Here is a 17,057-nt window from a genome sequence, read left to right on the forward strand (position 1 = left end):
GTTGCATCAGTCATTAAGCTATTCACAAACGGACTTTCATTCGTATTAAGTGATATCATTAAATCATTACCAGCAGAGCTATTGCACTTTCAATAATTTTCGCAAATAAATCGAATTATCATTGGTAGTAAATTAAAAGCAGCAGTTGATTCCCTTACGAGATGGTTTAACAGCATCATTTTGCTTCCATTTCGTTGGACATGGGATTAAAGTTAAATTTTGAGTGAATTTTTTTTTTTAAATAAAAATAATATAATTGGATTTTCAGAGCATTAACTAGTAAATATTTGTTTTTAATCGGACTTTCATAGCATTAACTAGTAAATATTTGTATATAATCGGATTTTCATAGCATTAATTAGTAAATATTTGTTTTTTAATCGTATTTTCAGAGCATTAACTAGTAAATATTTGTATGTTTAAGCACAGCTGCGTGAATTTAAGGCAAGCCCAATATTAACTCATCAATCATATTAAGATAAGTATTTGAAACAAAAATACTTAAAAGGATCCCTGCTTCTGATTATGCCCTACTAAATGTCAGACCCTTTTCACTCATTTTCATCTTACTTCAAAAACATTTCATGAATTCCACGCCTCAAGGCTCTTATCCATTACTCAAGGACCTATTTATATTCAGAAGCCTCCTGTGGGAAGCGCTGCCCACACTCGACTTGGCTTTAAATATGTTTTAGTTGTAGCAAACATGACTTCATGGCGAAATTATCGATTTGCCAATGGTTGCCAAAAAAAGTTGCTCCGACAAATGGCCAATGCCAAGAGGTTGATGTGGCTGCTGCTGCTGCTGCTGCTTTCGTTGCCATTGAGAGTCGACTGGCGCCGTCTGGTCGCGAGTGGAGCGAACAAAGTGTAACCTTAACACACGCGGCCGAAAAGGCGAAGGACTTTTCCACCCCCCATTACACCACCGCCCACTATCCCCTTCCCACCAACAGACAACAGAGAAAGCAGACAGACAATGCCGTTCATTACAGGAGGCGAGGCGTAGGAAAAACAAACAAGTTTTTCCAGCTTTGGCGACGCCGCTGCTGATAAAGCATAAAACTGTCGTCAAGGCTTTGCCAGAATTCTTTTTTCCCCTTTTTCAAATTGAACTGGGTTCCAGGGGGATGAGGGGAAGTGGAACTGGAAGGACTCTTGTGTGTTGGGCGTCATAATAAGGCTAACACAATGGGCGGGATTAAGTGGGTCCAAAGTGCAATGTGCTCATTGTCCTTTGCAGCAGCTGCATGTGGAGCCCATCTGCCCGAGGCTGTTGCATGTTTGTTGCGCTTTTGTGTGGGCCGGCGCAACAACGGCTTCTGGCGCCATCCTCCATCCAACATACATGTGCGTGTCCTTGTTGCATCCCCAGATCTAGTGGCCAACTCCACTGCCGATACAAAAACACATATATATGTGAGTACTAATGCGCTCCGGCCTGATTCCCAGCCCGATTCGCATTGCAATTGCAAAGTAAATGCTTTAATGCGCTTATCCTTTTAGCGTCGGTTGGGCATTCGCTCAGTCTACCTAACCGAATGGCTTCCTACCGGCTGCAGGACCTCCTCCTTTCCTGTTCCTGCTCTGCACTTTTTCACACCCATTTCTATTTTTTCCTGCCCGCCTGGGCAAACATTGTCGCCATTGCAGTCGTTGGGTGTGGAAATAATTTGAATGCTCTGTGACTTGCTCACAGCGGAAGTGAGAGGGGCATTACGTTATAAGTAGCTAACTTCCTTTGCACAGGAGCAACTTTCAAGTTCCGTTTTGTATTTGTTTATCTGGGCATACTTAGAAGGCAAGTTTGCAAATAATAGGTAACTGCTCGTTTAGAAAGTCCGTATTTGCAAGGCACAGTTCCTGTGCGATAGCAGTTTAGTCATGGATACTGTTTTAAGTTTATACAATTTATAATTTTACAATTACTGCTCCTGCTATTGGGATTTGAGTACTTAAACATATGGTTATTGCTATTCTTTTAAGAGTTGATTTACTTAATTGGCATCAACCTTTTGCCATGTCTGTGCACCTGAATAAATGGTGCATGCAACACTAATATTGGCTGCACCTGTAGGCGAAAAGCTGCACTTTTTTGCCACTACGAATCGACGAAACGCAGCCAATTTTCGCCCTCTCACGCGCCAGTGACCGATTTGTTCTGGGATTGGTCCCACGGAGGGCAAACGGCAGTGAAGCGTGCGGATGTCAAATATTTGCACAGTTGTTAAATTCCATCAATGGCATGTCACGGCCAGGCGCGCGTGTCAACGGCAGAGTTATTTTTTCGGCAAAAGACAATCAGAACGGGAACAGATTGAAGTGCAGCAAAGGATACGTGTGTACATACACACGAGCTGCAACTGCGCTAATTAACAGGCAATTAAGCTGGCCGAAGAAGTTGCACAAACACAGCTGTTGCACTCATCGTTGCTCATCGACCAAACAATGCCAAGAAGAAGGGTTAACTTAAGCGCGGCGACCACAAAATGGCGGGCAGACGACTTCCGCTTTGCGACTTCCATAGAGCAAAAGCCACCAGAAAGGGAAAGAACTACCGAAAGAGAGAGAGAGAGAGAGAGAGAGAGAGAGGTACAGACGCCATTGTTTATTTAAGCCAATATCCGTTATTTAAGTTGAACTTCCTTCCGGCTGGCATTCGTTGTTGCCTTTGTCAGCTGTTTGTTTGGCTTTTGTTTGAAATATATTTAGCACTGCTGCAAGTGCAAATAGCAAATAACAAATAGCAAATAGAGCCGCCATTTGGACAAAACTTCACCAGACACAACAACAACAGCATCAACCGACTGCACCAGTGGACAAAGTTCAGCCAACGGAAGTGTGAACTTTCTGCCATTATATACAGTTAGCCGCACCCGTGCAGAACCAAAGAGCGAAGAGCGAAAATTCGAGAAGGACATGCGATGAATTGCCGTGCGAAGTCCTTGTCAAATGAATGCTGAAAATTAAATGCTATTATCATAGTAGCCATGTTTCTGGTGTCAAATATTTGTGCTGATTTCATTACGCTGCCAGTTTTATATACACATTCCACACGAGCACACATAGGTAGAAAATTTCTAAGTTTTTTCTAATTTTCTCATCAATATGGAGTTTAATGCCGGCTCCTCGAAATCTGCAAAGGAGCCGCCGCGAGTAGGAGTAACCATCGAGGATCCTGTGTCCAGCTGCGACGAGTTTCCCAGGCCCCTAGGTCCGATGTTGAAATTCTTAGCCAAGAATACTCCGCAGCATCAGCCGACCAGGAGGAGAGCTACTGTACAAACAAACCAAGCCAAAAAATCAGAGAAGAGAACCAAATTGCACCTATCCAAGGCACCGACTCAAGGCAGAAAGCGTCCTGCCGCAAAAGTCGCGAAAAAGGGAGCTCTAACCAACAGGAAACCCAGAAAATCGAAGGCCACCGGGATTTTTGGTGTGAATAGAACTGGTGGAGAGGTACCGACTGGAGTATCCAACGAAAGACCCTGGTGGAAGTTCTTGTTCAGCAAGAAGCAGGATGACGAGAAGATCTTCCGACAAGTCCATAATGATGACATATCCTGCGATACGATGATGACCGACAGGTCAACCCAAACCAATACGAGTGTAAGGATCAGGCCTCAATGGGATGATGATTATGATACACTGAACACTTATAACATGCACAATAAATATAATTAAACTAATTTACCATGGTTATGTACTATTAGGCAAGAAACTATACAAGTCTGCAGAGTTATGGGGTTTCGATTAAAAGTTGATATATGCTTTTATGTAGTTCTTCAGCTTTAGGAAGGAGAATGGCCTGGTTAAGTGTACTCTGCACTTTCGGTCCCCAATAAATTGCATAATAAACAGGCTGCCCGGTGGACAGCCGTTGTGGAGCATTGAAAAAGGATGCTCTGGGCCAGGTCCATTATGCACCTGCAGATGGCCGAAAACTTTGCCGTGCCATTATCTACCAACGGGGGAGTGCTGCTCTGTTTCAACATGTTTTCGGCTAATTAATGTCAGAAGCCATTGCAGGGATAACTTGGCCAACGGTCTGCCATTTTGTTCTCCACCTATACACGGCCAGGCAATTGAAATTTAAGGCCGCAAGTTTATTGTGGCAACAAAAGAGCGAACTCGACAGCGGATGCTGCTGCTGCCCTCCCACTCCCCTCCCCACTTCACCAAACTAACTCTGCAAGTGAGCTGGCCTTTAAGAAACGCTGACCAGAACTAGGAACCAGAACTTTTTGCCGTAAATAAATCGCAACGAGCATAAATGGAATGCAAACTTTTTTTCCGGTAAGCTGACGTTCTAATTGTTGCACGGCAGTCCGAGTTGGCAACTCCTGTTGTTCCAGGTTATCTGCCGGCAGCTCTTCACCGGCACCCTCTTGTTGTTTTAATAAAATATATATACTCTTCGTGCTCGAATGGGAAAAAAGAACGAACGTAATGCACCTTTAAATTGAAAACCTAATGAGAAAAGCCCTTGGGAAGTGCTCAAAAATTGAAGGGAAAGGGCGGCAAAGGCCGCTACGTGCTACTGCCAACATAATTGCGCTTAAAATCGTTTAAGTGTTTTATAATCCGCCCAACGATTTTTTCCAGCTGCTGTGGCCGCTTTAAACGATGTGCCATCCATCCTGGGCGATACCAGGAATCCACAAAAAGTGTAAAAACAAAAAAAGCGGGGAACTGGTAAAGCAAGCCGAAATGGCTTTTTAAAGCGTCGTCCTGCACGATCCTTTGCCTCAACGGGTGTGCGAGTGTGGGTGCGTATTTGCTTTTGCTGGTCAGTTAAGGCTCTTATGAACGCACACCCACACACACAAAATCGACAATGTGAGCCATTAAAAGCGAGGCAAATTTTTTTGCACGCCGTTTGCGGATTTTTGGCGCTTTTCTTTGGGGCCACCGCCGCACCACAGGGGCATGCAATTCGCCAGCGGTGCAAGTGGTTTAATTACATCGGTGGCAAGTACCCGCACGGCTAAGAAAATTAGCTTGATGATGGTAATTTTAGTTTTTGAAATAAGCAAAGTACTCATTTGAATGTCTAATAAATGCATATGCTTTAGCTTTAACTATATGAATTATGAAATGATTTGCTGAAACGCGGTCAGTCTGGTAGATGCAACATTTATGTGCTCGATTTATTATTCGTAAACAAAATGAACTAGGATGCCTTTTCTTTGGCACAAGCTGGTATATAAATATTTATGAGAAAGCCAAAGCAAGTTGTATTTTCTCTACAAAATTGTTGTGATATATTCTTCCGCCTGAGTGGCTGCCATTTGACTTACGCAATCCCCAGCCAAGTCGCAGCACCTTAAAGTCAAGTAATAAATTTAATTTATTCACATTCGGAGCGGCGCACATATGCAAAAGTGAGATTTCGCTCCATATTCACCCATAAGCTGGGCACCAATTGGGGTCACTATTGTGTGTGTGTGTGTGTGTGTGGTGTTGGTGCGAGGAATTCGTCTGCGGACCCACAAACATTTTATAGCTCAAAAACCCCTTTGCCAGTGGATAACCACTCGAGCCACCACTTGCTGGAATTCAGAAAAAGTTCCCACTTACCCGGAACTTAAGACACTCAAGTGCTGCCCCATATGGCACACTCACACACACACACACAGCTGCACGGAGCAACAGATACATCGGCCTCCGTATGCAAATGCCGGAGTGAGCCACTTAGGAGCAGTGGTATAGGTGGTATAGGTGGCATAGGTATGCTGCACCTTTGGCTTACTGTGGGTACGTAGTACGTACCTGCAGGAGACAAACAGCAAATAAACATGAGTAATAATGTCGAGCTGCTGTGGTTAGTCACATGCATATGAATGTGTTTCAGTTTTATTTTTGCATATTTATTTCCGCCCTTCTCTGCAGCGGAAAGTATGCTTATTTAAATGGCAAACAAATAGACAGGAGCGACCAGGAGCATGAAGCTATGTAACCGAAGCTGTCGACAGCTTTTGCCCTCGTCCTGCCATGTCCTGTGAGTCGCTTGTGAAGCGCTTAAATCTTTAGAAAATATCTAAATTGTTCTCTGTGGCTTTTGTGTCAGCTGTCCCACCCAGAGCATCCATGTGTGCGTGTGTGTGTTTGCGTGTGTGTTTGTGACTCTGTACGAGTGTGCGACATGCATTATGCTGTTTTTGACTTTGCCACAAACTACGTAAAAATGTCTTTCTCGTTTGCCCGTCGTTGCCTGCAAAATGAACTTCATTGTAAGCCGCTCTGGGGATTTGCTGTGACAAATGAAATTTATAGTTCTGCGATTCCCTTTTTCCCCGGACAACAAACAACAAAAAATAAAACTGCAGGGCTGCGAATCTCCGAATGCTGGAAATCTAATTCATCTTTCAAATTAGTAACGTATTTTTTGCATATGGGATTCGCTGTAATGGAAATCAGCTTGACAGTGATGGAAAATTCCATTTTACAAATGCTCTGCTCTAAATGCTAACATATAATACAGGGAATATTGAAGGCTTTTCTGTGCACAACTGCTACTCGAACGAAAGTGAAAATAAAGTAAATTTAAATAAATACGAGGTAGCAGTGTAGTCTCAATCTCGTCAATCGCAATGCGACTTGCTTTTTGTGTGGCCCGCAAACGACAATGGCTCTTTGTGCACATGTGACATGCAGCCCCAAAAGTGGCATAAATAAAATTTCATAGCATACTTTTTTGCGCTGCCTCCGAGAGTTGCGCATACGGATACGGACACGGATACGGATGTCCATGGCCAGCGCCATTCGTCATCTATTGCTGGACGTGGCTAACCCCAACTAAGAGGGGTTTTTATATATGCATCCATCATTCCCGCCCAACTATGTATGTATGTATGTATGTATGTTTGAAACCCCACCCCGCTTGGCTTTTCGTTGGAAGGCATGTCATTAGCCTGAGTGCGGGTACTTATAATTTGCCAATGGATGGGTCTCACTTTAATCATGCCATCAAAGGACACAGGACACAGGACGCAGGACAAGAGGCCCGACTGACAGCTGTTTGTGGTCGGACAGCTCGTCGGTCAAACATTTAGCCTGTTGCATCCCATCGAGAACCGAAATGAGGTTCGGTGACACCGCCTTCACTGCTAATCTAATAAGTTTCCTAACAGACCGCAGCGATGCGATCCTGTAATACAAAATTCTCATCCTCATTCGAGTGTATGTGCGGTTGTGTGGTTTAGCTGTAGTGTGTGTGGGTGTGTGTGTGTGTGAGCACTGCGAGTTGTTGTGGTTAATTTTGAGAGAGACAGCTCTGTAAGTGTGGCCTGCTCCTGCGGTTGCCCCAAGATTTGATTGCAACTGCAATTTAGGCACGCCTGGATGCCCACTTGCTGTACTCTGGCAAGTACTTCAGCAAGGAGAAAAGTCGATTATAATACATTCTCCGCATTAAGGAATTCAATGCTTTCAAGCCATTTTATCTTCCAACGAGAGTGAGTCGTATTAGGAGCTGTTGTTGTTGGGGTAACCACAAAATATACAACATTTAATAATGTTAATGTTTATTGAATGATATGCCTCGAATTGGAAATTTAACGATTACGAATTACATATTACAATTTCATGGACACTATGTAATTTCAAGATAATTTGTATGTCAAGCTCACCAGTTTTAAATTAATAAATAGTTTAAATAGTTTGTATAGTGTGGGTAAGAAATTCTTGGTATTAAAGGATATTTTTGTGGTGTAGATCCTTCTCTCTGTCTCTCTCTCTCTCTTTTGTTCTGTATCTCTCTTTCCAACCCGCTGGACTGACTGTGCCGAATTTCGTGTGCATTTGTTTTAAAATTAAAGTGCAGAGCAGCGTAAGAGCAACAGCGGGCGCACTGCTTCCTTGTCTCTAGCCAGGATACCGCCATCCTTTTTGGCACGAAGACTGTGACCATGGGTGGCTCCTTCCTCGACGGTGTTTCGCAGCCCACATATCTGAGTTATGTGCCGCAGCCAGGCTGATTAAGCGGAGCATCGCAGCGCCACGGGCATCTCCATCTTCTGCTGATTTTTCTGGTCTGCGGGCGGTACGGAAACGGAAACGGCGGGTCTCGAGTTCGCCATCGAATGGAGCTCCTAAGTATGCTTTGTGCTGCTCACGGAAATATATGAACATTGTTCAGCTCAAGCGAGAGGAGAAAGGAGAGCTCTTCGAGAGGACTTCAGAAGTTGAGTGGCGGTGGTTAAAACAAAGAAGTTGTTGTGAATGAAAAATAAAAGTTCCACAGCTGCTGAGTGGTCTTAGCTATTTTTCTCATATTAATAACTCGGAAAACTTTTGACAACTCTCGAATTAACCAACGCCCTATAGCATTGAAACTACCGTAGGGATATTTTCATAAATAGAGATATTATAACTATTTAATAAAGATTTAAATAGCTGGCAATAAACAGCTCGCACATTTATTACTATGAACTTGTGTGCTGGTTAAGTGACTTATAAAGTATTATTGGATAAACAAATTAATTAATAATCAAACTCAGTTTCAATGCTTTCAAACCGCTTTTTACTTAAGCGGGCTCAGTTGTTTATGACATTTGACAGTTCGCCTGCCATCGAAATGCAATTTGAAATGTTTTTTGTGTTGCATGTAATAAGAGCTTATTTAATTAACAATCCAAACAGATTAAATGCAAATATTTGCACAAAGCCTATCAAATTAGATTTAATGCGAAAAAGCTACAAACACCGTGTTTATTGCATTTACCACCACACTGCGATTATGGTTGGGGTTATACATAATGCGATGTGCGAGAAAAAAAGAATATATATAAATAAATAACTGATTGGGCTTACAATGTCATTAAAAATAAACGACCGCGAACAGAGGAGGCGTGCAATAAATATTTAAATAGGCTGCTAGATGTTGCTTAGTCCGTGTTTCTCTTGTTTTTGCGGCTGTTAATGTTAATTAATTTCAACTAAGCGGCTTATGCATATAAATCGCTAGCAGAATGGCATCAAATGACATTGAAGCTCTGCCAAAGCCGACAAGATAATTATTAGTTATTTAAACAGCTTTTGTGCCATGTTCTATGCAAATCCTATGCGATTTATGCCAACAGCCTCCGCGAACAAATGACAACAGAACTGAAATGCCCAAGGGCTTAAAATGATTTGCTTGAACGAGTTATGAATTTATGAACGCCAAGAGCATACAATCTAATGATTAATTATTCAACATACATGTTTATATAGTTGTAATTATTGTCACATTTAAATAAACAAGTTTAAAGCATAGTTACATGGTAGTTTTTTTCATTTTCATCTGGCATTTTTCCATTATTCTATAAATGGGCGACGATTTTTCCCCCAGGGTGCAACTCTCGCAGCTGAACAATAAATTATGTGATAAATCATTTAATTGCATGGCCCGATTGAATGTTTTGATAGTGCAACATTTTAAAAGGAAACAAAGAAATTCACCGGAATACCGAAACAAAAGAGCGAGGCATTTAAGCCAACCCATGCCAGCCAACTTTTCCCTCTATCAGCCGAGAATAAATCAGGGAGCAAAACCAAAGCAATAAATAATAAATCAACGCTAACGATTTGCACAGCAGGCGGCGCGGAGTTTTTCCTTCTTTCGTTCGGCGAGAAAATCCCGCTGATAGCTCGGCGAGCGACTCGATTTGCCATTCATGGAAATTATGCAACCAGATGAAAAATAATGAAATTAATTGCTCGGAAAACAGTCGGGCAGCAAACCAATGCAAAACTCCAGCTCTCAATGGCCATGAAAATGGCTGGGTTGGTCAACTAGTTGGATGAAAAAATGGCTTTCAACTAGGAGAATTTCTGTCATTGTTAAAGGGGCGTATTTAGTATAAGGAGGGGGTTTTCTTAGAGTTTAAGGATTTCAAAATAAATTTTATTCATTAAGGATAAATAGGATACGCCTGACTTACGAAGGGCAATAAATCGTTAAACCTGCATAGAATACAAATGATAAATTGTGGTAATAAATATGCCAATTCCCAAGTGTCATCACGCCTTCAGCCATCGATTAAGATTGATTTTATAGGTCAAAATTTGCATTAGTTAGGAGCAGAATTGTTCTTCGCATCTATTCGTGCAAGTCACTTGATGGCTTAAGTAGAAAATGCTTTCAACTTGTCAAAATACTGAAACATGCTGCGCAATGCAATTTGTTAGCTGCAATGATGATTGTGGATAGAGAGGGGCATCAAATGCAAACATTTCAGCTGCATCCCGGCATCCTGGCAGCCTGGAATCCTGGCCTTCTGGTATCCTGGTGTCCTGGTACCCCGCTACCCGTTCACTCCCCGCCGTCAGTCGTTAATCAAAGTTAAAATGCGTTAAACAAGCGCAGCCAGCGCAACAAAATGCGCATTTCGATGGGAGCATTCATGATGGGGTGTTGGCCAAAAGTGGGGTGTGTTGTTGTGTGGGTGTGTTGGTGAGCTGCCCCGATAGTGTGCAGTGCATTCGACTTCCGCTTCCTTGGCAGCCGAGCTGGCTTTCCGCTTTTCCGCCTCTGCATTGGCTCGGCGATCTCAGCTATGCATTTCCCTCGACGTTTGCATGTTTGCACAATCCAGCCGGCGACGCGTTATAAACAAAGTTTATTACAACGGCTCAGGATTCGGGTTTGGTTGTGGACTTTGGCTGCACTAGGAAAAATGATAGGTAGGTCTAGAATAGCGCTTTACAACTTGAATAAAGTTACACATTTACTTTACACATGACAATTAAATTCTCTAAGTACACAATTGGTAAAACATTTGTTCTAAGTACACAATTTGTAAAACATTTGTTCTAAAAGCACTGAGCCTTTGTTTCGAAGTGGCAACTGCTGTTGTGTCGCATTTTTCCGCCTGCAGATCTCATGGATACTGCTGAGGCATTGTTGCACATTCTCTGGAGGCGCATAACTTGTCCAAAACTTTATGCGCGCCACGTTGCTGCTGACAAAATGGCGACGTCCCGACAATGTCCTCCGTTGATATGCACTCCGTGCCCCCAATTACAGACACGTCCCTAAGCCAAATGCATTGGCAAACCCAAAGCCAGAGGACGAGTCCTTTGGCGTCTTTGTCGCCTGCTCAGCCGGCTATTAAACCAATCGTCTGGCAATTTGTCAAACATAAAACTATGCAACTTCAATAGGGAAATTGCTGGGAAATTTCGCAACGCCAGCCAAACGCTTGGCCTCAAATAATCGTAAATGTTTGTGAGATCGAGATATGTGCTTGGAAGTTAAATGCCGTGAATTACAAGCGTGGCAGTTTGCAATTAGCTTATGCCACTTTGTAGTTTCCTTTACAAATTTGCTTAATACACGATACTGTGACCTAATCTGGTTGCTTTGAAGGTTTTTTTTTATTGGTTTTTCATTGCAGCGTCGTTGGGAAATCAGCTTAACTAAAGCAACAAGAGACTGAGCGAAAATCTGGTGAAGGAGATTTCCTTTTCGCTCCCAAAGTCTCAATTTTATTGCCAGCTTCGAGTTCGCCGCTCCGCCGTTTTATTAACGAAATTGCTACTCTGATCTAGGTGATGGGGCGTGGCCTCAAGGAGCTGCAGGCTTTGATTGCGCCCACGTTTTTCCTCCACAGCTTTTAGCAGCCTCTTCAGCTCGTTGAATTTCGAGTAGAATTTGATTAAACGCCGTCTATTGATTTTACACCCCAAAAGTCACACAAACCAGCAGAAAAAAAGAAAAAAAAAACGATGATAGATAGAAGGCTGAAAACTCCGGAGGGAGAAAACTTTGCAACTACTATGTATTTTAATTAGACTTTGCCATCGGTGGTTGTTTTTTGTTGACTGTTGACTGCTGACGCAGCCGCTTCCGCTTTTCTGTTCTCCGCCGTTGCGGTTGTCAGTCGAAGCCACAGGATATTTAAATTAGCAGCTATCTGTTTTATGCCTGGCTAATATTGCGATAGTTAATATATCGGCTCGTAAGTGGTTTGCACAACTTTCGCAATCTATCATCTTCGTGGCAGCAACTAATTGCACGGTCGACAGGGCGTATACGTGATGTGAGCGCTGGCTTAATGAATTTAATTAAGTTGATCATCACAAGAGCAGAGGAAAATGTCTAAATTTCAAAAGCACTTCGGGTGTGTATCGGACAACATAGATTTTGCAGCTTGAGCCAACTCCCTGGCAGAGTGTCCTTCTCGGGCTTCCAACTGCTCTGTTCTTCGTTAAAAGTTCTCGAAAGTGAACTTTTTAGTGTCTGCTGTGACTGGGGAGCAAACTTGCAATGCACTTGGCACATTGCCTACACTAACAGCAAACGGAGTTGACAATTTCTCTGTGTTCCGTTTCTTGTTTAATGAAATGTCGAAAAATAGCACTAATTAAAAAGGCAAACACACACATAGAGAGAGCATGAGCATGTGGCAAAAAAAAACAATATACTATGTATTCTTACATTTAATTAGACTTTGCATCGGTGGTTGTTTTTGTTGACTGTTGACTGCTGACGCAGCCGCTCCGCTTTTCTGTTCTCCGCGTTGCGGTTGTCAGTCGAAGCCACAGGATATTTAAATTAGCAGCTATCTGTTTTATGCCTGCTAATATTGCGATAGTTAATATATCGGCTCGTAAGTGGTTTGCACAACTTTCGCAATCTATCATCTTCGTGGCAGCAACTAATTGCACGGTCGACAGGGCGTATACGTGATGCGAGCGCTGGTTTAATGAATTTAATTAAGTTGATCATCACAAGAGCAGAGGAAAATGTCTAAACATTTTTCACAACAAGCAACTTCGCTGCGTGTGTGTGTATCCGTATGGAGCAACAGCCACTTAAGGATCCTTTTGCAGCTTGAGCCAACTCCCTGGCAGAGTGTCCTTCTCGGGCTTCCAACTGCTCTGTTCTTCGTTAAAAGTTCTCGAAAGTGAACTTTTTAGTGTCTGCTGTGACTGGGGAGCAAACTTGCAATGCACTTGGCACATTGCCTACACTAACAGCAAACGGAGTTGACAATTTCTCTGTGTTCCGTTTCTTGTTTAATGAAATGTCGAAAAATAGCACTAATTAAAAAGGCAAACACACACATAGAGAGAGCATGAGCATGTGGCCCAGAAAAAAAAGCAATTATAGTTTCGGGTGGATATTGGCCAAATTACACAGTGTCCTGTATTTTTCAAAAACTTTATGATGCCTGTCATCTGGCTTTCGAAAGCTGCTGCCAAGTTTCGGAATTAGAAGCGATTAGTCAACGAACAATACGACCAGAGAAGTGAAACAAAGAAGTGATTTCTCCGCAACTTTGCCACTTTACCACTTTACCATTTTGCCTTTACTTGTATAGAAACAATAACATGGAATAATTTGTTTAACCAGGCTGTGTTAAATTTCAATTCAGACATTCTTCTCCCATTATTATGCAACCGAAACGAATTCCACCCTGAGGATGTAACCCGATTCCCTGTCAAGTTTTCGCACAAAACTCTTGGCTCTCGAGTTACGCAATTTCCTGAAGCGCATTTGCCACTGCAATGCCACATCCTGATTCGTCCTGATCCTGCCACCTACCGCCCACCCCCCCTCGGCTCCCTGAATGCCATAAAGCTGCACAAAAGTACTATTTATGCAGAAAAAGGCGAAAAATTTATGGCTACCCTGGCGCACTTCCTGCCAAAAGGACGAAGGAAACGGAGCACTGGTTCCGTCTTATCAAGAACTTGGCAACCGAAACACTCTGGCACACATGCACCCATTTCGGTTTGGTTCGATATTGAAAGCGCATTAAGCAAAACTCGGTCGCACTTAGTTAAGCCGCTTTTGACAGCACTGAAAATGTTTGCATGTGTGGAGCCCCAACGAACTGGCTTTCCACTGGCAGATTGTAAACCAAAATGAAAATTGCAATTGCAATAAAATGGCTAAACGCACTTGAGCGTAATTGCAGTCATGCAACGCTCCCCTTTTTTGGCCCAGCCAAGTGTGTCGGACCGAGATGCATTTTACAATAAAATATGCGTCCAAAATTTAAATGAAAAGGCTCTCCTCAGCATCCCAAATCTGCATTCAGCAACAAATATAACTCCAAAGGCGGCCTTAAAGTGCGATGGCTTTGCCACTTGGCAACGGCATCTCGACTGGCTGCATAAATCGAGCCAGGCTGCGGTCCCTGCCTTATCTCCTTAAGCTGGCGATGTCCTGTTTCTGTGTCCTGCTGCTGTGTGCTTCTGTGTGTTTCTGTGTGTCTCCGAGCCCAGGGCCCCATGTTAGCCGGCGCCAGGCGGCTAAATCGTACCAGTCAAGAGCAACAGTAAACATGGCCAGCGGCCACTTTGGCCACGTCCAAAAATCTCAGCATACGAGCCACATTAAATTAGCCCAATGGTCATTGGCTGTTGAGCCAGAAAATGGCAGCCATTAAATGGGCTCGAACTGTTAAATACATGGCTGATACCAGTTAGGCCGCAGCCAAGCCAATAAATTGCAGCTAATAAACTGGGGATTAAAAGGAGTTGGCTTTGAAAAACATTAGTAGTGAGCGCAATTACAATTTAGTTTAATGGAATGGTTAAATCATAATACTTTAGGGTACTATACATAGAAAATACTTATTAATGTAAAAATCTAAATTAATTAATATATAAATAAAGTTTGTACCATTTAAGTTTTCAAACTTCCCAAAACCTCTTCCTGAAGTAATTAAAGTGTAGTTATATATGGATGGCTACATAATTGAAACCCGAAAAATCGAAAAAATATGTAGAATATTATTTATGCATATTTTGTGAGCCTGAGCGCGCTGGATGTCCTCGCACTGCACGAAGATGCTGTAAATATAAACACATTTAATTTTTTTTAATTTTCCAAGCGAATGCACATTTTGGGGGGCTGCTGCTTGGCTAGGCACATGTCCCTGCTGGCTCGAAGGCTTTCTGGGCGGATCGCATGGTGTCGCAGGCAGCCGCAAACACGGCCGACGCAGCAACTGTTGCAACAGCATCAGCAGCAGCAGCAGCAGCAGCAAACTGTAGCAACTGCAGCAGCTGCAACATCAGCATCAGCACAGACACAAAACTGGAGCGACATGTGCCTGGCTGTGCGGCGTTGAAGAAAAACATATTGTTAATGGAGTCGAGCATGTAAAACAACAAACAGGACGAACCACTTTTGTCCTGGCAGCACGGCGACAGGATTTTGTGACCAAAATCGAATCGGGCTGCGCACATTTGTTGGCCTTAATTTGCCTGACAAAAGAGTGATCAGCACTGTGTGTTTTTTGCACTGCGGAAATCCATTAAAATTGTTTCGAAACTTGTGATTTGTTTGCGAAATTACTTATGGCACGCTAATCACTGAAAAGTTTTGTCAGTCATATTAAATGAAGGTGTGCCGGCGGCAGCTTTCAGCCTTTAAGGCTTAATAAGCATTTAATTGACGCCTTGAGAGAGGACTCCGGAAAAGTTGCGCAAAAGTTCAAGGCTCACACACACGTGCGTCAGCGGAAAAGCCCAGACCCCACCCACTTTTCACTTGCCACCGCCCACTGTGCGTCTGTCAGTTGCCACAGCAACAAAGTCGACCTTCTTGGCTAGTACCCAAAGTCCCAGAGCCCTTTTAAATACTCGTACGCAATTTACACATTCGATAAGCCGCTTTCAAAAAGGGTGTTTTTTTTTGTTTAAGAAAAATAAGCATCACTTGAGCAAACCCGACAGCCAACTGACAAGACCTAAATTTAAATTTAAATTCATTTGACAGCCGGTGCGTATACGTAACGTGCTACATGCCTCATGGCTCTGCGTTTGCCTTTCCCTTTGGTTTTTACATGCAGGCATCGCTCTATTTCGCGTGCCACGTAAACACTTGATAAAACTCGCATAAATTTTTATCAATGTTGGATTCGATTTGCTCGTACATCAAACGCGGTAAAAGCCGCGTTGGCCCATTTAACTGCGCTCCGTTTCTAGCGTAAAAATCGCGTTTAGTCAGAATTCATGGCGCAAATAAATAAATAAATAAATCCGTACATGCATATCAATGGGCACTGCGGGTAAAACTCAGCACGTTTTTGCCTATCTAGATGAAAAACATTTCCCTAAAAATACCCTAACTCAACATTGGAGGTGATAGAATCAAATAAAAATGATGTAAATGTAAATTTTAGCAAAAGAAAGCTACCAATAAAGTAAATGCTAAATTCATTTTTTAGACAGCTTTGTAGTGTAAATATTTATTTGTTATAAAAATTTGACTGCTGCAACTTTCGAAGAGGCTGTCGCCAAATATTTTATTACTGCCAGCGTTTATTTTGCCTTGTAAAATTCATTTTTTTAAGCTCTTGCCTCATTCAAAATAGGAAAAAGGTACAGAATAGAATACACTATAAACTACCTTGCTGATATTATAAGTAATTAGGCATTGTCTTAAACGCACGGCTCTAAAAGTGCTCAAAATAATGCGAAAAATTCCAGCGTAAATCCCTATTTTCGTATGTGGGTTACCAGATTCTATGCATAAAATTCGTTCAGGAAGTTCTTTTGTCGAATATATATTTTTAGCCAGAATGGCCGCACCTGAGCCAGTGCTTTGTGCTGCGGCTTGTTGCCCTCAGTAAAAAAAAATCTACCGCATTTACGCCGCCTCGTTGGTTTTTGCATATTTTATATTCGTTGCTCAGTTGCTTTCTGTGGGCGAATGCACAAAAAATTTGCTTGTTGATTTTATTGATTTTTTTTTTTTGTTTTAGCTGCTCTGCAACTCAGAGATAGAGCCTAAAACGCATTTGTTGGCCGGCCAAATGGCAAAAATGGACTGCCACCGAATGCTAAGCCACTTTGTGCCGCCTATGCTGGCGCACTACCAATGGCAATGGCAATGTGACCGGCAAAATGCAATAAAAACGAAAGCAGTGTGCACAAACAAACCGTGAATACCATGAAAACCATGAAACCCATGAAAACCACAACCAAACAACAGCTTTCTAGCCCCTTTGCCCGCGGCATTTCGCTCCGCAAATATTTACCTGTACAATCAAATTTAAAATAGCCAACACACACTACGTGTGGCACGTTGAGGCATTACGGGTTTAAATATT

The 17,057-nt window shown here is 42.6% G+C and overlaps 2 protein-coding genes across 2 annotated transcripts in view; one reads left to right on the top strand and one right to left on the bottom strand.

Annotated features, from left to right (window-relative positions):
- The window catches only part of LOC122626535 (neural cell adhesion molecule 2), a 62,200-nt gene that overhangs the window by 25,893 nt on the left and 19,250 nt on the right, over positions 1–17,057 (bottom strand). The gene's annotated exons all lie outside the window — the stretch shown is intronic.
- On the top strand, positions 3,026–3,689 carry LOC122626536. Its single transcript, XM_043806833.1, has one exon. It carries the CDS (start codon positions 3,109–3,111, stop codon positions 3,682–3,684), a length of 576 nt encoding a protein of 191 aa, XP_043662768.1. The 5' UTR covers positions 3,026–3,108; the 3' UTR covers positions 3,685–3,689.

Source organism: Drosophila teissieri, chromosome 2L, assembly GCF_016746235.2.
Source record: "Drosophila teissieri strain GT53w chromosome 2L, Prin_Dtei_1.1, whole genome shotgun sequence".
Classification (NCBI taxonomy): domain Eukaryota; kingdom Metazoa; phylum Arthropoda; class Insecta; order Diptera; family Drosophilidae; genus Drosophila; species Drosophila teissieri.

Bases quoted from the DNA above. Each gene is read 5' to 3' on its own strand.
- LOC122626536 (XM_043806833.1), top strand. From the start codon at position 3,109: ATGGAGTTTAATGCCGGCTCCTCGAAATCTGCAAAGGAGCCGCCGCGA.